This window comes from Leopardus geoffroyi, chromosome B2 (assembly GCF_018350155.1).
Source record: "Leopardus geoffroyi isolate Oge1 chromosome B2, O.geoffroyi_Oge1_pat1.0, whole genome shotgun sequence".
NCBI lineage: Eukaryota > Metazoa > Chordata > Mammalia > Carnivora > Felidae > Leopardus > Leopardus geoffroyi.
This window is the reverse complement of record NC_059332.1, coordinates 15,421,157-15,444,470: the sequence shown is the minus strand read 5'-3', so window position 1 is coordinate 15,444,470 and position 23,314 is coordinate 15,421,157. Positions and strand designations below refer to the sequence as shown.

Genomic DNA, 23,314 nt, shown 5'->3' with positions numbered 1-23,314 from the left:
GAGGGAAGGAAGAAAGAAGGGAGGGAGGGAGGAAGGAAGGAAGGAAGGAAGGAAGGAAGGAAGGAAGGAAGGAAGGAAAGGGGAGGGGAGGGGAGGGGAGGAAGGAAGGAAGGAAGGAAGGAAGGAAGGAAGGAAGGAGGGAGGGAAGGAATGGAGGAGAGGAGGGAGGGAGGGAGGGAGGGAAGGAAGGAAGGAAATGGGAGGGGAGGGGAGGGGAGGGGAGGGGAGGGGAGGGGAGGGGAGGAAGGAAGGAAGGAAGGAAGGAAGGAAGGAGGAGAGGAGGGAGGGAGGGAGGGAAGGAAGGGAGGGAGGGAGGGAGGGAAGGAAGGAAGGAAGGAAGGAGGGAGGGAGGGAGGGAGGGAGGGAGGGAAGGAAGGAAGGAAGGAAGGAAGGAAGGAAGGAAGGAAGGAAGGAAAGGAAGGAGGGAGGGAGGGAGGGAGGGAAGGGAGGAAGGGGCCAGCAGAAGGAAGGCTCCAGGCAAAGTCAGACCTTGGATCGGAGAAAACAGCTGTGAAAACAGCAGGCTCCAGCCCTGACCGGATCAAACCCAGGGCTGTAGGGCCTGCCTCCTCTATTACCCAGCGAGGACCCACACAGACGTCAGCTGGCCGTCCGCACGTGGTCGTGACTCGCGGCCTGCTCATACGCAATGATAGAGTGTTGCCTGGACGATCTCCTTCCCACAGGGGAAGGCCTGTTGTCGCAGACCGTGAGGGGCACTAGGCATGAGCATAAAAGAGTACCCCGGTATCTCCTTCTCTTTGATGAGCTGGGACTAGGCCTTTCCCCAACCTATCCGGTGACATCACTTCCAGTGAGAAAAGTGGGGGAGGCCTTTGCCTCTGTGTGGACTCTGAACACGGCTTCGGAGTCAGGCTGAGCAGTCTCAGTGCTCTAGCTGTTGGAGTCAAAGTACTTCCGTTCCCCGTGCCTCCGTTTCCTTGTCCGTGAGATGAGGGAAATACCAATCGCCACCTTAGAGCTGCTGCAGAGGACATGGTGCTCACAAAGTGTCAAAAGCCATTCCCATAGAGAGTAAGGCCACCCTGACCATTACCATCAGTGCCCAAGTGTTATGGGCTAAATCGTATCCCCCAAAATTCATGTTTTGTGTTGCTAAGCTCAGGACCTCAGAATGTGACCATATTTGGAGATAAGGTCTTTATATATATATTTTTATGTTCATTATTTTTGAGAGAGCATGAGCGGGGGAGGGGCAGAGAGAGAGAGGGAGACGGAGAATCCAGAGCGGGCTCCGAGCTGTCAGCACAGAGCCCGACGCGGGGCTCGAACTCACGAACCGCGAGATCATGACCTGAGCCGAAGTCGGACGCTCAACCGACTGAGCCGCCCAGGCGCCCCTGGAGAGAAGGTTCTTTTAAAGAGGTAATTAAGGTAAAGGAAGTCATTGGGGCCCTAACCCACTATGACTGGTGTCCTTGTAAGAGAAAGAGATTAGGACACAGACACACCCGGAGGGAAGACCCCGGGAGGGCACAGGGGAACCTGGCACTTTACAAGCCAAGAAGGGAGAAGCCTCAGGAGAAACCAGCCCTGCCGACACCCTGACCTTGGACTTCCAGCCTCCAGAGCCTCGAGCGCACGAACTCTGCTGTTTAAGCACCACCCCCGGTCTGCGGTCTCTCGTGACGGCCGCCCACACAGACTGATACACGCCAAGGTTGTCCGTTATTCTCAGCAGAGCTGATGCCCACCCAGCATGCACCCGTGTCGAAGCGGGGCCAGCGTCACATCCGAGTGGGGATATCGCCTCTAAAATATTTCAAGTGCTTTCAGCATCCGCCCCTCCACACACTCGTTGGTCTTGGATGGTGAGGGAATCAGCCTGGGCTGCAGAAATCAGCAAGAACATGTCTGCTTCCTGCCTGCCTCCCCCACCCCCCCCACCCCCCCCCCTCCCCTTTCCTCTTGCCTTCCCTCCTGGGCTCGCACAGCTCGGTGCCACCAGCCCCCTCCTTCCTCTGAGGCATGTGCCTGGTGACAACGTGCTCTTCTGCAGGGGGGCTCCTCTGAGCAGAGCCGTTGCTAGGCCCTCACCTGAGAAGCCCCACGGGGACGCTGTCTGAGGACTAGGCCAGGGTTGCCACGACAACAAGCACGCTCGCTCTTTGCTGGGCCCCCCGTTCGGTCTTTCCAGCGGTGGCAGCGGCATCCAGTGTGCACACAAGAAGCCCAGAGAGATGTCACCTGTGAAAGAAGTTGTGTCAGAGCACCAGGTGGGCCTACGCCCTTGGCTCTGTCATAGAGGTAGCCTTTCCCGACATGTTCCCCTGCAATGTCTGCACCCAACACTAAGTGACACTTTGATGTGACATTCTCTTTTTTTTTTTATTTAGAATTTTTTAACGTTTATTTATTTTTGAGAGAGAGAGAGAGCGCGCGCGAGCGTGAGCGGGGGAGGGGCAGAGAGCGAGGGCGACCCAGAATCCGAAGCGGGCTCCAGGCTCCGAGCTGTCAGCACAGAGCCCGACGCGGGGCTCGAACCCACGGACCGTGAGATCCGACGTGAGCCGAAGTCGGACACTCAACCGACGGAGCCACCCAGGCGCCCCGTGACGTTCTCTTTTTTGTAAGGTTGCTGGCTGCACAACTCGGTGGAATATATTTGCCCATGGTGCCCTGGCCCCCTTCACGCCCTCTTGGGTAGCAGGAGGAAGGAATGCAAGGGGACCTATCAGTCTTAAAAATGTGCCCGGGGACAGCCGCCAGAGGGTTAGGTCACCCACTCACCATGGGCTGTTCAGCCTGGCACTGGCCTCCATTTTTGCCCCTGCCACCGAGGTATACGTGACAGGCAGTAAGTATGCATTCCTCATCCAAAGATAATCCACAACAGAGGTCGGATCCAAGAATAACCAATAAAACCCTTTCTAATGGAAGGTAACCGCTGTGGCATCCCTCCGGAAGGGCAGGGTACTCCCAGATGGCTATAATTTAGCTCCTTTCCTCTCCTCATCTAAGGTGAGCCAAGGGTGAGGCAAGCTGAAAAGAATGCCTGAGCATTCTTTGACCAAAACAGGAGGGGGAAAAAAAAAAACAAAACAAACTGAAGCACGTACTGTCCCTTCCCTCCACGGCTGCACCAGCTACCTCTCCCCGGCTCGTCGGGCAGCCCGCGCTCCTTCTCAAACAAGCATGTGGGCTAATCGACCAACAGCAGCAAAGCAGAAACAACCCGGCAGATCAGACCCCACAGCCCTGCCAAGCAAACCAGGTTCAATGTCAGAGCTCATTTGGTTCTGTCTTTTGAACAGATTCCTGAGAACAGCAGTCATCTCAGGAATTACACAGCACAAAACACCCAATATGGGGTGCCTGGGGGGCTCAGTCGGTTAAGCGTCCGACTTCGGCCCAGGTCGCGATCTCAAGGTCCGTGTGAGTTTGGGCCCCGCATCAGGTTCTCTGCTCTCAGCACAGAGCCTGCTTTGGATCTTCTGTCCCCGTATCTCTGTGCCCCTCCCCACTCATGTTCTCTCTCTCTCTCAAAAAAATAAACATAAAAAAAAAAAAATAACAAAATAAACCACTCAATATAAAGAGGCCAATATAAAATGCATAAGAACGCCATGTCCCTGACAACTCTCCCAAAAGTCTGGTTCTAAGAGTCTATAGATGATGTTCTCCTCTCCTTTACAGATAAGGGCTTTCATAACAGCCCAATGCAAGCTTCCCCCATCTCCAGAAGTCTGCTACTTACCAGGCAGGTTACTCTGTCCCCCAGTCAGGCTAAAGGGCATTAAACCACTTCCAAGTGCCAATAACATGCCAAGTGCTGTGGGGAAACTGGAGAAAAACCAACCATGGGCCCTTTTCCTTAGCATCTTGCGATCTGGAGGGAAGAAAAGATGTGCATATTTGGAAATGACTCGAGATGGCAGTACGGTCCCGCTGGATGGAGTGCCAGATTGTGTGACGCAGATCTGTGAGTGCTAGAAGAATCCGGAGAGGGCCAGAGTCAGCCAGCCCCACTGCAAACCCAATCGACTGAACAAGACTGACTCAAGAGGCCAAGAGCTGAGCTGTTTGCCTTAAATAGAAAGCTCACGGTGATCACGGCTCACTCGGGCAGGGCACGCTGCCTAGCTTGGGGCTGAAGCAAGCAGGTCTGAGAGTCGCTCTATGTGGGTTCAGTTCCTGGTCCCCGCCCCCCCACTCGCTGGATGTGTAGCCCTGGGTCCCTCACATGACCTCTGGGTGCCTCCACGGCTCCATCTGTAAAATGGAGACCAACAAAGAGTGCTGACATCATTGGGCTGCCGTAGAAACGTTTCAGCACAGTGCGTAGTAATACGCTTCATAAATGTGAGCTGTTATTATCATGGGCCTGAACGTCTAAAGGGGTTAACAGCAGGCATCAGGATAGTCAGTCGAAGTCAAAAGACACATCACGTAAGTAGAACATAATTTTAAACAAGGTTTTCTTGGGTGGGGGTCGGGGAGGCCCTAGATTCCCAGGAATATGGCGTCAGTCAAACATGGCGCCAGTCAGAAGAGGCTGGTACTCAAAGTAAAGGCTGTCGTAACCCCAGCTGACGCAGCGGCCAGAAACAGAACTGGCCTGCTGTTCCTGCTGCTGGTGGTCAGCGGCCACAGCGCCCAAGCAGGGAGGAGAGGTCTGCGCTGCAGAGAAAGCGTGTCAGGGATGATGTCCCACAACACCCAGCAGCAGGGAAGGAGCAGGCTCTCTGCTGGAAGGACTCCCTCTTCCCCCTGCACTGCCTACCTTCAGATCCCTCCCCAGCACTGTTGGCCTCTTTGGTGAGCACGCTTAAAACATGCGTCAGCAGCCAGACCCGAACGACCAGCTCTTCTCAGGTCCTGGGTAAAGTTGGTCCCCTCCCCTCTTGAACAGACGGGTCTCCTCACGGGACAGTTCTAGAACACGCTGGACCACGAAACACACGGCCAGCCAGTTTGCCCTGCCCTTCCAACCCATCGAGCCCCTTCAACACTGACATTCCCTCCGAGAGGGGGGAGTTGTCCTTATGGAAACAGAAGCGGAATCTCTGAGTCACCCCAACTCTTCCACCCACCTAGCCTTGGCCACTCAAGCTCCGAGCACAAAACCTAGTTCTCAGGAGGTGGATGCCACTGGGGCAGGCAGCTGCCAACCTCGATGCCTTCCCACCCCTCATCTTTCCTTAGGGCGAGGTACCTGTCCGCGTCCTGGATCTGATGGGGGCTTGGCCTAACCTCCACACAGCATCAAGTAACAGCCCAGAGCCTCTGTGGTTCTGGATTCAATAGCCAGACAAGCTGACCCACTGGATGGCTCGCTTTCTCATCACACGAATATCTGCTCTGAGCCGTGGAAGTGGCTACTGGACACGAAGAACACAAAGCACGCACTTGAGGGCTCGGCACATGCTGGCCATTCGCCTGCCTGATCGTTAGCATCATAATCTGGGTGGTTATCGTGACCAGCATCCAGCTCTCTATTCATTCAGTCAACAAACACGGACCGTGTTTTTCTAGCACCAACCACGCACCAGGCACTCATAAAAGACAGACGTGGTCCTCAGCCCTCATGGAATTTAGGGTCTACAGGCAGGGGCTGGGGCTGTTGGCCCTGGTAGGCCCTTGATTTTTATCCAAAGGGGAGTCTCAGAACAGTTTTAATCAGGAAACGGTAGCTCCTATAGATGTGTCACGCTTCTCGGATTATCCACAATCAACATTTCATATCTATCCTCTATTGAGCACTCACCATAGGGCGGGCTCTGCGCTAAGAATTCTACCTGCGTTATTCGGCCATGGCTACCCACAATGGGAGCTGGGCTGGTGGCGGTGGGGACAAAGACAAGTGGTCAGATTCAAGAAGGACATGCTGGTAGAATGAAGGGGGCCCAGGGAAGAAACCAGCACAGACCCTGCCCCTGGCTTCTCAAACCTCCCCATTACCCTCGTCATCATCCCAGGTCACGATTGTCATCCACGCCAGGAACCAGATTAAATCAACTTGTCAACGTCCTTATAAAGCACCTACCATGCACACTGCGCTTTGAAAGACAACGAGTTCCCTAACTAGCCCGTGCTAGGTTTCTCCGTGCCCTAGAGTATTCCAGTAACCCATGCTTGGATGCTCCGCCTTTACCTACTTTCAAAAGCTGAGTTAGAAATAGGTTCCAAAAGAACCCGACAGCTGCCGAACGGTCCCACTGATTTAAGTCAGCTCCAAGAGCAAAAGCGGAGAATTAGACCACCGACTACTAAGTACCAGTACTGTTTACTGACCCAGCAGTGCTGCTATGAGAGACGGGCATCACCTAGCACAGAGGGCTTTTTATTGGATCATGCAGCCTGTCACGCACAAAGACCCACAACAATGTCAGGCTCAAAGCAGCAACCAAGCCCTGAGCCCGGGGACAGCGTCTCGTAAACACGGCAGGGAAAGCGTTGCTAGAATATGGGTTCTTTCAGCCACAGCATGAGTTTTGCCATCACTTGCCACATCATCACGGAAACAATAACGCAGGCCTGCACTGGGGCCTGCTGGGAAACCAGTAAGTCGAAAGAGCTGAATCCACCCCTCCGTGTAGAGCACACACTCGTGTCAGTAAGAACATTCCAGAAACATGTCAGTACATTCCGGAACATGTCAGTACATTCCAGAACATGTCAGTAAGAACATTCCAGAAAACATGGGCCGCTTTCATCAATGTAAGGATGAATTAACTGCACAGCAGTGTCAGGCACACTGAGAAGATGGAAACAAGGTAAGAGGGAAAAGGGGCTTTCTAAAGGTGAAGGCCTTGGGGCTCCCATCCTCTTCTGCCTGGAAGAACGTGGGTAGCTCGTAGGCAAGAAGAAAGGTATTCAGCCCCAGACCTGGCTTAGGCCTGTCGTTTTTGGAAGCCAGCCACGCAAAAATCCAAGCAAGACACACAGCCTGGGTGATGCGTGGCTGATGAGACAAGGTCCTTTTGCTACATATGAAGCTGTTGGGGATGATTCTCCCGGCATGGAAGAAGTTTTATTTTCTTATCCCACCCTTCAAGCCATGAAGCTTCTGATATCTTGAAAATAATGAAAATGGATGTCCTAAAGGGGGGCACAGAGAAGCCTGCCCTGAATTCAGACCTGGGCCACCACTTGTAGGAATCTCTCTCCTGGAAGCCCAGAAGAGTGGCTTGATCGGTCACCTCTGCTGTATTTCTTCTTATATTCTTACTTAGAGGTGTAAGATGTTAAAGCAGAAAGTCATCTTAGAAGTTAAGCTAAGACTCCAGTTAAAGCTTAAGAGGTAGTCCCACCATCTGACACCAGTTGAATGAAAACGAAGTTCTTCTGAGCACTGGTCAAGCAAGGGTCTTCCTGTTATCCTGGGAAATGTTTCTCAGTCCCTTTTGCTGATATCATCGATAATACAAAGCCCCAGAAGGAAGTCAAACAGGCAGAGAAGCCAACAGACGTTTCAAATGCAACCTTAGCAACAGCAGTCAAATTATGGGAAAAGCCCAAACGTCCATCGACTGACGAATGGACAAAGAAGATGTGGAATATTACTCGGCGATGAAAAAGAACGAAATCTTGCCACTTGCAACAACATGGACGGAACTAGAGGGTATTATGCTAAGCCAAAGAAGGCAGTCAGAGAAAGACAAATACCGTATGATTTCACTCATACGTGGAATTTAAGAAACACAACAGAGGAACATCGGGGAAGGGGAGCAAAAATAAGATAAAAACAGAGGGAGTCAAACCCTAAGAGACTGTTAAATACAGAGAACAAACTGAGGGTTGCTGGCGGGGTGTTGGTGGGGGGGGGGTGGGCTGAATGGGTGATGGGCACTAAGGAGGGCACTTGTTGGGATGAGCACCGGCTATCATATGGAAGTGATGAATCACTGAGTTCTACTCCTGAAATCATCACACTGTATGTTAACTAACTTGGATTTACATTTTCAAGAGTCGAAACAAAACAAAAAACAAAACAAAAACAAAATGCCTCCTAACGAAGTGTCTGTTCCCTGTTTCCTGGTCAGCCCGTGTCGTTGGGGAGCTGCAGCAGGTGGTTCCTGATTTTGTTTTTTTCCCCTTAATTTCCCATCCAGCAGAAGGCTTGGCATGGGGGGGAAAGGGAGCAGATGGCTTTTGCTCGAGGCCAGGCTGCCATGTTGGACCTCTCCTGCATTTCCTGTTGAAGAAAGAACGCAGAAAGACTCGTGCCAGTTGAAGGGGTGAGTGTCTTTCCAAAGGAGATGGCTGTGATTGGAACCTGGAGATCAAGGTTCCAAAAAAGGAAACAGACTATTTTAAAAGCTCTTACTTTGCCCTGTGGGAGGGAAGGATGCCAGAGAGCTGCCCGGGACTCTACTGGCCAGAGCTCTACTCCCAAGGGACAGAGTGATGGCAAATGACACCTGGCCTCCCTACAGTGTAGGATACCAAATGGGCCACTCCTGGATCTCCACGTTTTAAAACGGGACCTCAGGGGCGTCTGGATGGCTCAGTCGGTTGAGCGTCTGACTGTTGATTTTGGTTTGGGTCATGCTCTCACGGTTCATGAGATTGAACCGTTTGGGGCTCCGCGTTGTCAGTGCAGAGCCTGCTTGGGATTCTCCCTCTCCCTCTCTCTCTGTCCCTCCCCCAGTTCTCTCTCTCTCTCTCTCTCTCTCTCTCTCAAAATTAATAAACAAACATAAAAGAGAAAGCAAAAGTGAGATATCAGACCACCCTGCCCTCCTGCCAGCCACCCTCCGATGGCTTGGTGGCACCCTGAACAGAGAAGCCCCGAATCCTTACCATGGCTTACTGAGCAGTCCTTGATCTGCCCCTCCTCCCACACAACCCCACACCACGGCCCCTCGGCCCCTCGGCCCTCTCCCCATCACTCGTTCCCTCCCAGGCCACCGGCCTCCTCTTTGTCGGGAACATGCCAACACATTCCCGTTTTGTGCTTGCTGTGGTTTCCACCTCCAACATGCACCCTGGGAATGTCCCCAGACATTCACACATCTCGCTCCCTCGCTTCCTTCCATTCTCTGCTCAGCTGGCACATCTTCAGAGAGCCCTTCTCTCGTGACCCCAGGAGGCCAGCAACCCCCCCCCCGCCCCCATCACTCTTGGTCCTCCCCCTGCTCTGCTCTCTGCAGGGCCACCATCATCCCCTTAGGGGACACCATCCCCCACGGGAAGGTGTGTGACCTCCGTGCGGGCAGCGCTTGGTCTGCCTGCTACCCTGTCCCCAGTGACAACGGCTGGGACACAGAAGGCATCCAAAACATACCTGCTGGCTTGCGCGGAACTGAGCCCATGCCTTTCAACCTGGTCTGGAGGAAGAAAACTTGATTTTCACGGGAAAACCCAAGGGCGGCGGGCCCCCCTGACTTCTCCGTATACACAGGCTTGTTTCCAAATATATATTCTCCCATTTGTCCGCATCGGCGCCGTTTTTAAAAGGTGACACCCCACCCAAGCCTTCGGACATGCCACACGGAGCCAGGCAGAGAGAGCCGGTGGGGAGGGCTCAGCAGTGGAATCCCCAGGGAGCGGCTCTCCTCCCGCTCAGAGCCCACGCGTGGCCCTGACCCTCAGGAGAAGACCCCCTCCCATCTCCTTCCGAGAGACAGCTAAACTCGAGAGTGGAATGCTAAGGAGGTTAAACAGTGGAAGAGAAGCAGGACCAAAGATAAAAGCTGCCATACACCAGGATGACCTCCAGAACCCTCCTGAAAACGTCCCGACTCCGTGGGAATAAAGGCAGAGTTTTTCCTTTCCAACTTCGCATCGGATGGACACCCAGGAGAAGACCCGACGTCCTTTCTTCTAAGTCTCTAGAATAAACTAGATAGTCCTTTTAGCTCTCTGCCCTTCTGGTTAGGCAGCTGGCTGATGCTTCTACTTTGACAAAGGACTGATTTTTCAGAGTCTTTAGGAAGAAGACTCCTTTGTGTGGGAGTAGAAGCTGGCTCTAAAGCAAACCTGCACGAAGCATGTTCCAAGCGTGTTTTTTTTAAATTCCATGCCCAGTAACTGTGCTCTGAGAAATCCACTCCACACGGGATGTCATAAATCGGGCAAAAAGTTATATGCTAAGATAGTCATCTAAGCACATTTATACTAGAAAAAAGAGCTGGCAACAACCTACACGTCTGAACATAAGAATTATTTTGAGTGTAAAATTCTTTACAAAAAAATTTTTTTTTGAACATTTATTTATTTTTGGGAGACAGAGACAGAGAACGTGTGTGGGGGGAGGGGCAGAGAGAGGGAGACACAGAATCCGAAGCAGGCTCCAGGCTCTGAGCTGTCAGCACAGAGCCCCACGCAGGGCTCGAACTCACAAACCGTGAGATCGTGACCTGAGCCGAAGTCGGCTCAGATGCTCAACCGACTGAGCCACCCGGGCGCCCCTTGCGTGTAAAATTCTTAGCCCAGTGCCTGGGACACAGTGAGTATTCAATAAGGGGTAGATATAAAACCTGTGTTGTGAATAACTACAGAAAATGTGGTATACTAGATGATGAATAATTTCTTAAGCTTTCCCTCCCCCCTCCATTGGTGTGGCCACATGCATATCAAAATCTGAGCGAAAGAAATACTTGAAGAATTACCTTGCAGTGGGAGACTGGATATCTGCCGGTATTGTCAGAAAAAGCCCCACCAAGTCTTTTTCCACCAGCCCGAGCCCCCTGTATTTGACCAGTGCACAAAAGGCATATGCCGCCCCCAACACCTGTTTTCTCTCCCCTGACTGCAGCTTTATTCATCTTTACTAGCCTTTCCTCTGAGAGGCAGCGGAGAAAAACCTCATTCTGTAATTCAGTCAGCATCTTTAGCGTCTCTCACTTTTGGGGACTTGGCTAGGATGAACGTCACAGGGGCTGGACGCCCCTCCTGTCTAAGGCGGGTCCCTGGAAGAGTGCAGAAGGGTTTGCTGGGCATGCCGAGCCTCCCTCTAGGGCTGTCAATCAAACAGACCCAGCAACTGGGAAGCAGCCAGGGGCGAAATCCGAACTTACTAGCTGCAGCTCCTTTGAGGAGAAACGCATCCAAGGGATCCCAGGGAACGGTTGGGGCCCCTCCCCTTTTTCACTTCTGTACGTACATCCAGGTGCAAACACATTTGCACACGCAGACCTACTCACACAGACACACACGTGAAGACACGATGCACAGGTAACGCATGCACACGCAAATACACAATACACAGCATCGCCCTCCCTTTTCCGCTAATGATGCCCTTCTCCCGGGAACGCTGCAATCCAACCCTTGTGTTCTAGTGACAACAAAAAGAGCCAGAAGATTCAGGGTGCATGACGCCGTGAAAACCCCAAGTGCTACCATAGCTGTGGTATTCCGGTACGGCCGGAAGGGACTGGAGAGACAGGCCACCCTGCAGAGAAGGGCACTGAGGTTCCTCAAGGGATGCTGGGTGTCCCCAAGATGCTACAGCACAGACTCTCTATTCCTTCCCCAGTAAGTCCCTCCCTCCACCCCCTCCCCCCCCCACTAACCACGATTAGTCTCACTAACACCTCCCCAGGACAGGTGCAGACGCTTCCAAAAAGCAGAGCGGAGATGCTTAGCGCATGGCCACACTTGGACCCTTGGCAAGTGAGTCACTGTTTCAGGCAGATGAGAAGAAGAGAGAAAGAAAAAGGAAACCCACGTTCCTTTCGATTGAGATAACTTCTATTTTAGAAAGCCAGCTAGCAGAGTAGACTGTGAATACGAATGACTAGCGATTTCACCCCAGGAAGTATTTTAAATCCACCTTGCTTTGCTTTTCTTTACTTTTCTTTTCTAAGTTGTATTTATTTAAGTAATCTCTGCATCCCACATGGGGCTCAAACGCACAACCCTGAGATCAAGCATCGCGTGCCCTGACTGAGCCGGCCAGGCGCACCCCTACCCCCCCACCACCTTGCCTTAATTGGTGGTTTCTTCAACATCCGATGCTGCTTGAAATGCGGATTCTTCCAGGAGGGAAAGCATGTGTGGGAATGAACGTGGCACCCACAAAGTGCTGCACCCCTTACAGCTGGTTTACCCAAAACTTTCTTGCCACCCAAGTCGGTGACAGTCTGCTTCACTTCCAAAAGAAAACAACGGGCAGAAACCCCAGACAGCATTACGTTTGAGGACACATCCAAAGTGCCCAGCGAAATGCCTGGCAGGCAAAAAGCAACATAAGCACCAGACCCCCTCGCTCCAGCATTCGAGTGAGACAGACTCCTAATGACAGCTGAAATTCATACGCAGTAATGCTGACAAGGACACTCCTGAGAAAACAGGACCGGTCCATTTATTGAGCACCTGCTGTGTGCAAAGCACTGGGGTAGCTGCCCTCCAGAAGGGTCACGTGTCGCCCTGAGAGTACAGCTAAGCCCACTCTCCCATACAGGGGAGGATGCTGAGGGCGCTCAGGCTACGAGGCCAAGGTCATTCCATAAGTAGCTCAGTACACGACACCCTACCTCCCTAGCTCAGCTTCTTTACGTGCAAAGAAAACTCCTGACCTGCAGATGTGATACTTCTGTTCCCTGGGATGCCGACTGAATACGCTGCTCTCATTTTGCAGGCACCAGGGAGCGGGCAGCCGCAAGGGCCTGGGGGCAAGCAGAGGGAACGACACCCCTGGGGACCGAGAAACACAGGTCAGGGTGGATGGGTGACGCAGGGACTCCCTCCAGCAAGGGACGACCCGGTACCCTGCAAGCAGGATGGGACTGGGAGCCAAGCAGCAGAGGACAGAGAGCCCGTTGCCAAATGACACAGGCTCTTTGCAGGGCTCTCCTGCTTTGGGAATGAATGGCTGGGAGAGTCCACTGGGGAGAGAACACAGCCCTGGTGCCAGAAGCTTGGGGTTCGAGTCTTGGCTCCTCTCATTTCTTGTGTCTTGGGGCAGGTTATTTAACGTCTCTGGGCCTCAGTTTCCTCCTCCATGAAGCAGGAATGGGACGGCATTTCTTCTGTGGTTGTAGTGATGAGCAAGACTACGGAAAAGCATTTTCAGAAAACACAGGAAGCTGGAAACGGCCCCGGTGTGGTTCTGTGGGAACCCGCAGAATGAACTAGAGGTAGCAGAGGCCCCCAGCATGCTGAGTTTTTCCAGTCTGACTCAGTCGTCTGGAAATTACATTCTCAAGGTCATGCAGAGTCTGCCCAGAACCCAGGGCCACGTGTCTTCGCACACAAATCAAGCCCCTGCAAGCGAGAATGTGTGTGCAGGACGGCTGGCCTTTCGGAAAAATCCAGAAACTGTGCAAGAATCTAAATGGACAAAAGGAGAGACTCGAGGGAGGTAGCAGAGGCGAGCAAACTGTGAAGAGTTCAAAACACGATTTTTTTTTTTTTTTTTTGCAAGGACCGCTTACAGAAAACTTCCCTGATGCTTTTGGGACACTCGGTTCACTGAAGTCTGACGCACCCACGTTTCACAAATGCCCGACTGCTGTTGGTAAGGAAGGAAAGTCTGTGCCAGCATCTGCTATGCCGGGAGCTCCCTCGGTCTGTGCACATCTGAGAGGCCCGGAGAGGGGGGTGGGGTGGGCCTGCTGGGCACCTCTCCATCGTTAGCGTGCCCCAGGACACCAGACTGAGCCTCCTGACCCTGAGGCCACCAAGCACGGGATGGGACTACCAAACTTTGAGGCCAATCTTGCCAAGGGAGAAAACTGACCAGTCCCTGATGGCAGGCTGCTGACTGCTCCCTTTTCAAGCAGCTCGGAGCCGGGCAGAGCACAGAGTCCTGACGGCACGCCCAGTGACAGCAACACAGTCGACATTCAAAGACACGCAGGCCTGGGGTGTCCGAGCATCTCGGGGCTGGGAAAGTCCAGGTGGGAACCAGTGACTTTTTCCTCCCAAACATCTCTGAATTCCACATTCCCTTTCCTTCGTGGCATTAGAAAATAAAAGGGGGTTGGGGAGGACGCCGGGGAGGCTCAGTCAGTTGAGCCTGCGACTCGTGATTTAGGCTTAGGCCGTGATCTCACGGTTCATGAGTTTGAGCTCCGTGTGGGGCTCTGCGCTGATGTGTGGAGCCTGCCTGGGTCGGTCGGTCTGTCTGTCTCTCTCTCTCTCTCTCTCTGCCCCTCCCCTGCTCGCATGGGCGCTCTCTCTCTCTCTCTCTCTCTCTCTCTCTCTCAAAATAAATAAACTTAAAACGAAGAAAACAAAAGGAAAACCAGCCCACGTGCAGTATGTGGAGAAGGCTGGGTCCCAACCACATGAACTTCCCTTGCACTGGTCCCAGTGCCTCTTCTGACTAAACTGTGAGCCTGGCTGGGTCCAGGGTGCCACCAGTCGCTGAGCCCCATGAAAACGGGGCGCTGGAGAGGAAGTGAGGAGGGCGTGCACGTGGAGGCTGGGGGAAGTGCCACCCAAAGCCCCGCGGCAGCCTGTGAAGACACACACTTGACGTTTCCATTTTCCGGTCCCCTTCTCAGCTCGGGCACCCAGGGTGACTGCGTCGGCTGCTCGTTTCCACCGCCTTGGACACCCAGCACGTGAAAGACGGCCTCAAGTTTAAGAAGAAAAAAGGTTCAAGGGTTCACATCGTGAGGCTGAGGTGTCTCAGCAATGTCTCCAACGGAAGCACAGGGAACTTTCTCTGAGGGAGTCCGCCAGCGCGTGCCCTGCTGGGGCGGGGGAAGGGATCACCTACGCCCCCGCACCGCCCTTCCATGCTTCCCGCCAGGGGCAGAGAACTTTCTGATCATTCAGCCGCTCTGATCAACTTCCTGCCTTGCCTTCTGGTCTGCTTAAAAAGTACCGTGTTGGGGAGCCTGCGTGGCTCAGTGAGTCTGACTTTGGCTCAGGTCATGATCACACGGCTCGTGAGTTCGAGCCCCGCGTCAGGTTCTGTGCTGACAGCTCAGAGCCTGGGGCCTGCTTCGGATTCTGTGTCCTCCCCTCTCTCTGTTCCTCCCCCGCCCATGCTCTGTCTCTCTCTCCTTCAAAAATAAATAAACGTTAAAAAAAAAAAAAAAAAAACAGAACAGAAAATAGAGTGTAATGCATGGAATAAAGGAAGTATTACCCTGCAAAACTTCTTTTATATGTTCATATATTTATATATTTTATAACATATGTAATATGAATATAGTACATATTATGTGTTATTTATACGTATGTAACATATGTTATTGTACAAATATGCTGGTATGGAAATATTGGTTTGGCAAACTGTATTTTTCGAATGTGATCACGTTACTTCTAGTCTCACATATTCTAGAACCTTGCCACTTCCGGATGAAGAATTAGAATCTATGGCTCTCCTCTTGAATTTAGGTGGGTCTTTGTAACTGGCACAATGGGAAGAAAGAAAAAAAAAAAAAGCAGAAGTGATACAATGTGACTTTGAAGGGTCAGTAATAATAAAAAGGTGATGCAGCTTCCAGAAGACTCCCGCTTTCTCTCAGGATGCTCTCTTACAGAATCCAGCCACCATGCTACGAGGAAGGCCAAGCCCCACGCAGGTAGTTTCTGCCAACCATCCAGGCTGAGGTCCCAGAGAAGAGCCAGTGTCAACAACCAGACAAATGAGTGAGTGAGCCTTCGAGTGATTCTAGCCTCTTGCCCTCTTTAGAGCTACCCAGACAATGGAGCGTGGAGCAGAGAGGAGCTGTCCCTACTAATCCTGCCCAAATTACAGACCTAAGACCTAAATATATGGCTGGTATTGTTCCAAGCCACTAAGATTTGGGATAGCTCATTACGCGGCAACAGAGAAGCAGAATCAGTCAGTGGGTTGCAATATAAAACATACGTTATCTCTCACTATGGACCATGGTAAAAAGTTTGGGAAACATTAGGGGCACCTGGGTGGCTCAGTCAGTTAAGTGTCCGACTTCAGCTCAGGTCATGATCTTGCGGTTCATGAGTTTGAGCCCCACGTCGGGTTCTGTACTGACAGCTCAGAGCCTGGAGCTTGCTTCAGATTCTGTGTCTCCTCTCTCTCTGCTCTCTCTCTCAAGAGCAAATAAACATTAAAAAATTAGGAGGGGGAAGTGGGTGATGGGCATTGAGGAGGGCACCTGTTGGGATGAGAACTGGGTGTTGTATAGAAACCAATTTGACAACAAATTTCATATTAAAAAATAATTAAAAAAAATAAAAACGGGAAAAATTTTTTAAAAAAAGTTTGGGAAACATTGAACTAGACCATCAGTACAAGGGAAACTTACATGTATTCACACATTTTTCTATTCATTTATTCACTTATTTACTCTATAAATGTTTACTGCGCCTAGTACTATGCTGGGCATATTAATATACTGTTTGTCCCATTTTCCCAGCATCCCTGAAGGAGCCGACCTCAAAACCCAAAGCTTGGCAGAAACCATTGATGTTTGCAGCCTGTGCTCCCAATGGCACATTTCACAGAAAAAGCCACTGTCTCCACTCTCGACATTCACAAACATCGATACGAAGGTCATGTCTCCCCGCTGACATCCTCGCTCTCCTCTGTTGGGGGCCTTCTCCCTCATCACTGACTCAGCCCCAGCCTGTCCCTCTGCACACCAGGTAGCTTCAGAACCCACCCTGAGCAGCCCGATGTCAATACAAGAAGCTACAGGTGCAAAGGTACAGATCAGTCAAGGAACAAAAGACAGCCACGGCCCCAACTGGCGACCAGATTTCGTCTTGGCCAGATGACTTTCCAGAGTGATAAGACTCTTAGGAAGCCAAGAGAAGGGGGAGCTCCTATTTCTACGTCTACTCTGATACTTCTTTCAAAGTGAAACTTGAGGGAAGTTTCCCCATCTGGTCCCTTCACCTCTGTCTCGGCCCGCTCAGGCTGCCGTAGGGCTTCAGGCTGTGGGGCTTCAACAGCAGACATTTCTGCTCACAGTTTCGGAGGCTGGGAGTCTGAGATCAGCATGATCGGTTCCCGGCGGGAGCCTCTTCCTGGTATGGAGACGGCCACCTTCTCCTATACCCTCAAATGGGAGAGAGAGATCATCCCTCTGGTGACTCTTCTTAGAAGGGCACTAATCCCATCATGGCGGCCCCATCATCCTCATGACCTCATCGAAACCTACTTATTTCCCCGAGGCCCCGCCTCCAAAGACCATCACAACGGGGGTTAGGGCTTCCAGGTAAGAATCTGGGAGTGGGGGGGATACAACACTCAGTCCACGGCACCTTCCTCTCCTCGGGACACATGGTTCCTTTTACAGCTCCACGCCTGCCAACGGCCTGTGCACGATCACAGCCAGCCGCTGGGGCTGTCCTGGGAGCGGGCAGCACAGAGGATTGTGCAGCCTCTATCTCCTGCCTATCTTCCCGTCTCAAGCCCTGACAGAGGAGCCCACTGAAGCTGGGTCCTGAGAGAAGGCAGAAGACGTCAATGAACAAAGCAGCAGAGGGCCCCCAACCCACTTCCTCTGAGGATCCCTGGTCATAAAACACTTCCTGTCAACGGTCACCGGTCATGTGTACAGGTTAATTAGAAATATGACCATTTACTCACCTAGCCCTGGTCTGTTCATCAGCATGTGACTAGGCCACGGTCTGCTTACAACAGGGTTTCTCAACAGCAGCACGAGGGACATTCTGCACGGGCTCATTCTTTGTTGGGGGTGGGGGGTGACTGCCCCGCCCTGTGGGATATTCACAGCGGCATCCCTGGTTTCTACTCACTAGATGCTGATAGAACCTCCTTAGCTGGGACAACCAAATTTACCTGCAGACATGGCCAGATGTTCCCTGGGGGGCAAAGTCTCCCCCCTGGGAACCGGGTTGACCTGCAGGAGGGAGTCCAGTGGTGGGGAGAAGGCCACAGGGGTCCTCCAGATGGTGTCCTCTTTCTCTCCCCCTCCACCCACCTCGCATCACATTCTGTCTCCTCGGTGAGTTTCCCCTGCCTTCACCCAGCTGCCTGTGGCTTCCTCCCACTCTGCCACGAGGATCAGCAGAGAACAGATCCCTCCTTTCAAGGCTTGATGGGAGGCTCAGTCCATACAGCATCACCCTGATCCAGTTCCTAAAGGTGTTGTCTGCAGACCATTTGTTCAAAAAACATTTTCAGCGGGGCGCCCGGGTGGCTCGGCCGGTTAGGCGGCCGCCTTCGGCTCAGGTCATGATCTCGCGGTTCGCGAGTTCAAGCCCCACGTCAGGCTCCGCGCTGACAGCTCAGAGCCTGGAGCCTGCTTCGGATTCTGTGTTTCCGTCTCTCTCCGCCCCTCCCCTACTCACGCTCTGTCTCTCTCTTTCTCAAAAATAAAAAAAAATAATAATAATAAAAAAAAATTGAAAAAAAAAGAAAAAAAGGAAAGAAACATTTGCGGAGCCTCCTTGAACGGCCTCGCCAAGTCCTTAAATGCCAAGAGAAAGTAAGCAGAGACCTGCGAAGCACCATGTCCTGGGAGAGCCTCAAAGTCACAGACAGACGGCTTCATAGCATGGCAAACCCAGGAGTCCAGCGCCCGACTGGGGCTCAGGCTTGAAGGACACAAGGAAGGAGTCGACGTCCCCCAGGGAAGCCATGTCAGAGCCACAGCTCCAAAGTCCAGTAAGAAGCAGCCAAGCAGATGGAGCAGGGAAGGCCTTCCTTGAACAGGGGATCAGAGGAGGCACAGTGGGTTCTTGGGAGAACGGGATGGGGGTCAATGTGCTGCAGAAACACCAGGGGGGGAAAAAAAACCAAACAGCAAGACAAAATGTGGCTGGAAAGCCAGAGGCCTAGAGAATTTGCCACACACTCAGCCAACGTCTGATGCACTTCAACTGACAGGCTACCTGTGGCAGCAAAGGTCACTCCGCAAACTCACACAGTCCTGAGAGGCATGGGTTCCCCAATCCAGGGCAACCTCAGAGCTGCTCCTTTCTAGAATTTTCTCTCATGGGTGTCTTCGGGCACAGGCTGTGTGCTGTACTCGTTACCCTCTCTTACAAGACCCTTCTTGTGAGAAGCTGGGAGTCTGTCAACCTCTAGCTACCTACCTGGGAAGGGGCTGCCAATAAAAAAAAAATCAAGCAACTAAACTCAAGCACAGAGGAACAGAGAACTCTAGAGGAAAGTATCTTTGATTTGTAAGAAATGATGGTTGTCGGGGCACCTGGGCAGCTCAGTTGGTTGAGTATCCGACTCTTGATTTCAGCTCAGGCCATGATCTCACGGTTCGTGAGTTCGAGCCCCGCGTTGGGCTCTGTGCTGGCAGCACAGAGCCTGCTTGGGATATTCTTTCTCTCTCTCTCTCTCTTTTCTCTGCCCCTCCCCTGCCCACACACTCTCTCTCAAAAAGGAATAAACAGGGGCGCCTGGGTGGCGCAGTCGGTTGAGCGTCCGACTTCAGCCAGGTCACGATCTCGCGGTCCGTGAGTTCAAGCCCCGCGTCAGGCTCTGGGCTGATGGCTCAGAGCCTGGAGCCTGTTTCCGATTCTGTGTCTCCCTCTCTCTCTGCCCCTCCCCCGTTCATGCTCTGTCTCTCTCTGTCCCAAAATAACTAAACGTTGAAAAAAAAAAAAAAAGAAGGAATAAACATTAAAAAAAAAAAAATGATGGCTGTGGTTCTCTACATCCTTTGCTTGCATATCGTGAGAAAGTTACCGCGTGAAGCCTTGGCACCCGCTGTTCCCTCCACCTGGAATGCTGCTTGCTCCCCATTCTCCACCCTCCTACCCATCCTCTCCTTGCCAACAAGACTTGCTTTGCTAATGGCCTTCCCCAGACCCCTAGTGTATGCTCTTGTTTCTTGTCACGTCTCATACTATAACTGTAATTAAATAACCGACTGTGTGCTTTCCTCCACTAGACCAATAATCTCCAAGAGAGCAAAGCCTGCGACTGTCTTGGGTACCACACCTCCGGATGGGTCTGCCCAGGTGCCTCCAGCACACCAAGCAGTTTTAGACGGCTGAGCTATCTCTGTACTGGCTGGTACCCGCCACATGCCTTGCCTAGGACTCAGACTCGGTCCAAACTCAACAACGGGTGTTCACAACAGGGGTTCATTGTCCTTCCTGTGGACAAAGGGCAGGCCCTCAGAAATAGGCTAGCCTGGGATTCTCAACTCTTGCCTTTTATCCATGGCTAACAGGCTGAGAAAAATGTAGTGTCTTCCCCAACTAGTTTTCTTCTAAATACCCAGTATTATAAATATAGTAGTTGGGCAGTGGAGAGTATGACAGAGAGGATGTCAGCTTGTGTTCATGTTTCCCTGTGTGATCAGAATGCTAATATCAGGGGCGCCTGGGTGGCTCGGTCGGTTAAGTGTCCAACTCTTGATGTCGGCTCAGGCCATGATCTCACGGTTCGTGAGATCGAGCCCCACGTCGGGGTCCAGGCTGAGCATGGAGTCTGCTTGTGATTTTCTCCCCCTCTCTCTGCCCCTCCCTTGCCTGATCATGCAAGCCTCTCCATGGGGTGGAGAGAGAGGGAGATTAACAGTTCGTGGTTTATTCTTTGGAACGTTTGAAATTTGAATCACACACATGTACTTCCTGTACAAAAAAAAAATACACACGCACACAAATGAAACAAGTGTTTAAAAATTAAATTTTGGAAGTAAACAAAAATTATTTTTAATGTTTATTTATTTTTGAGAGAGAGAGAGAGAGAGAGAGAGAGAGAGACAGAGTGTGAGTGGGGAAGGGGCAGAGAAAGAAGGAAACAGAATCCGAAGCAGGCTCCAGGCTCCGAGCTGTCAGCACAGAGCCCGACGCGGGGCTCGAACTCGCGGAACGTGAGATCGTGACCTGAGCCGAAGTGGGACGCTTAACCGACTGAGCCACCCAGGCGCCTCAAACAAAATTTAATTTTGAAATGAAAACAAAATAGGGACGTTAAAAAAAATAACACAAATCTGGCACTACAGGGTATAAAATGAAAATAACTTTTCCCTCACCGGTCTCTTCCCCAAACGATTATGAACAGTTGCTTGTATAGCCTCCTAGAATATTTATCTTTTTAAAATAATTAACCTAAATGGGAGCACGCTATACATGCTATTTCACACCTTCACTTTTCACCTAAAATCTTGGGAGATCTTTCCATATCCGTGGATATGTATCTGAATTCTGGATCTACTTGCTGTATATGATATCGTATTAATATAGCACAATTCACACAACCCATTCCCCTACACATATACACTTAGGATGTTTCCAGTTATTCAACATTATAACTCAGGCTGTAATAAACAGTTGTGCCAAAATAGGTAAACGAATCCCCAGACGTGAAGGGAATTGCAGGGGTGAAGGGTAGGTGTGATTTGAACGTTGCTATTTGCTGCATTGTTGGGCATGTACTCAATCACTGCACGGCTTTATTTTCTCCATCTATAAATCAGGAAAATATTGACGGGCTATCAGGTTTCTCCCATAAAAGGCTTGGCTAGCCTGAGAAATACAAAGCAGGGTCATTTAAGGTGACATTCACTCAAAGGCACTGTGTTCATGCAAAAGCTCGACACAGAACTGTATCTGGGGCCAGACACTGGGCTTGGCTGGAGGTCCAACAGCACGAGCCTCAGTGGCCCTGGATGTCTTGTGTGGCCAAGTAACAGGTCTGCCTTGCCGGGAGGGCTTTTTGCTTTCCTCCTAAAATCACGTTCAAAGCCAAAAAGGTGCTCTCATGAGTAAGGTATGAGAGAAAGGGGGAGCCCGACCCAAAGGCAATGGGCCTCAGTGAAGGCAGCGTTAAAGAGTTCCGGCCTCAGAGCCAGGGGTTTAGGGGAAAAAAAAAAAAAAAACAAGAAAATGCAAGAAAGTTGGATTTCTGCTACTTCTCCCTTGACCTTAACCCACTTTTGAGTTCCCAAAATGAGACACCAAGCCCCACTGAAGGTTTAGCTTTAAAAACGTCCTTCCTAGGGGTACCTGGGTGGCTCGGTTAAACGTCTGACTTCGGCTCAGGTCATGATCTCGCAGTTTAAGAATTTGAGCCCCGCGTCGGGCTCTGTGCTGACAGCTCGGAGCCTGGAGCCTGCTTCCGATTCTGCGTGTCCCTTTCTCTCTCTCTCTGCCCCTCCTCTGTTCACACTCTGTCTCTCTCTCTCTCTCTCTCTCTCTCTCAAACAAATAAACGTAAAAGTACAGATGCCCTTTTAGTCCTGATCTCTCTCAGTCGGCTCGCTGAACACAACAGACTCCCCAGCTATCACATAACAGGTGGATGTTCAGCGGGGAATACCCCACAGGCTAAAATACTGATCACGACCTTTGGCAGTCCCTGCTTGCGTCTGGTGACAAGCCGCTGCACCCTGGACAGGATCAATTGCTGGTGCACTTGAATCTGGGGAAGAAAAGGCACTCCCCCTCCCCTTCATTCAACAAAAATCCATTACGTCTGTGCTGGGCTGGGCTCCAGGGTTATCGATGTTTAAGATGCATGAGAGGAAGAGGAGGAAGAAAACATATACATGTGGAGACAGAGAGACCCCCAAGCCACGCAAACCACGTGCTGAGCCTTCTGTGGATGCTGTTCCGTGCGTCATCTCATCGGTTTAGCTTAATAGAGAAGATCCTTAAATGCCGAGTGACAACGTGACGTGATCAAAGGGGTGAGTCATCCTATGTACAGAGAACTCTGAAAGCCTCCAAGGGCATGTGGTGAGTTAATAAGCCTTCACCTCTACTCCAACGCGTGATTCTGCAGATCTAGTCTGGATGCCCCCCTCACCCCCACCTCCATCCACCGACGCACCCATCCTAGTGAAACCCAGAATAAAGAAGCTGGGCACGGCGCGTTTATGTAAGAAGGAGCAGAAGAGACAGTTATTTCGATGGGGAAGGCAAGAGCAATGAAAACGTTGAGGAACCGAGGATGCAAATTTTCTTTTTTACAAAGAAAATCACTTATAATCATACAGACTCTTAACAGATCTTGTAGGCCATGACCGGTTCCCAAGCCTGAGAAAATACAGTGCCGTCTATGAACATAAAAATTTTGCCTTCCCAAACACAAACGGAGAAAAGTTTTAATTTTAAGACACGATGATCCGTCCCTCCCCGGAAAAGACATTAATTATATAACATTATACATGACATATTTTGCACATATTACATATAACATTCATATATTAATCTATGTCGCTGAGCATTTATGGACTTGACATTCGTATGATTTGTATTATTTCTAATCTTTACCGCCGACCACCCTGCAACACAGGCACCGTTGTCCCCATTTTACAAATGAAGAAAAACTGAGGTTCAGTGGCCAAGTCCTGACCTAGGATCCTAACCCAGACCTCCTGAGGTCAGGACTTCATGCACGCCGCATGTTCTCATGACCTCAGTGCAGTGCTATCAACTCTCTATTTCCCTCCAGAAGCGAGCCCTCGGCATTGCACTGTCCCAAACGTGGCCCGGCACAGGGGTGAACATCTGGCCCCAAGCA

The 23,314-nt window shown here is 51.4% G+C and overlaps 1 protein-coding gene across 7 annotated transcripts in view; it reads right to left on the bottom strand.

Annotated features, from left to right (window-relative positions):
- GFOD1 (glucose-fructose oxidoreductase domain containing 1) overlaps window positions 1-23,314 on the bottom strand; it is a 114,441-nt gene that overhangs the window by 43,516 nt on the left and 47,611 nt on the right. The window contains exons 1-2 of one of the 7 annotated variants that reach the window (XM_045497370.1): window positions 9,251-9,723; window positions 2,059-2,208 (exon numbers count right to left, since the gene is read on the bottom strand). The exons of 3 other annotated variants lie outside the window; for them this stretch is intronic. In XM_045497370.1, the coding sequence (XP_045353326.1) occupies window positions 2,059-2,208; window positions 9,251-9,395 (295 nt within the window). In that variant the 5' untranslated portion in view covers window positions 9,396-9,723. Of the gene's footprint in view, window positions 1-2,058; window positions 2,209-9,250; window positions 9,724-10,577; window positions 11,388-23,314 lie in introns of those variants that run through there. 3 more of the 7 variants (XM_045497369.1, XM_045497373.1, XM_045497372.1) reach the window with 3 other exon arrangements.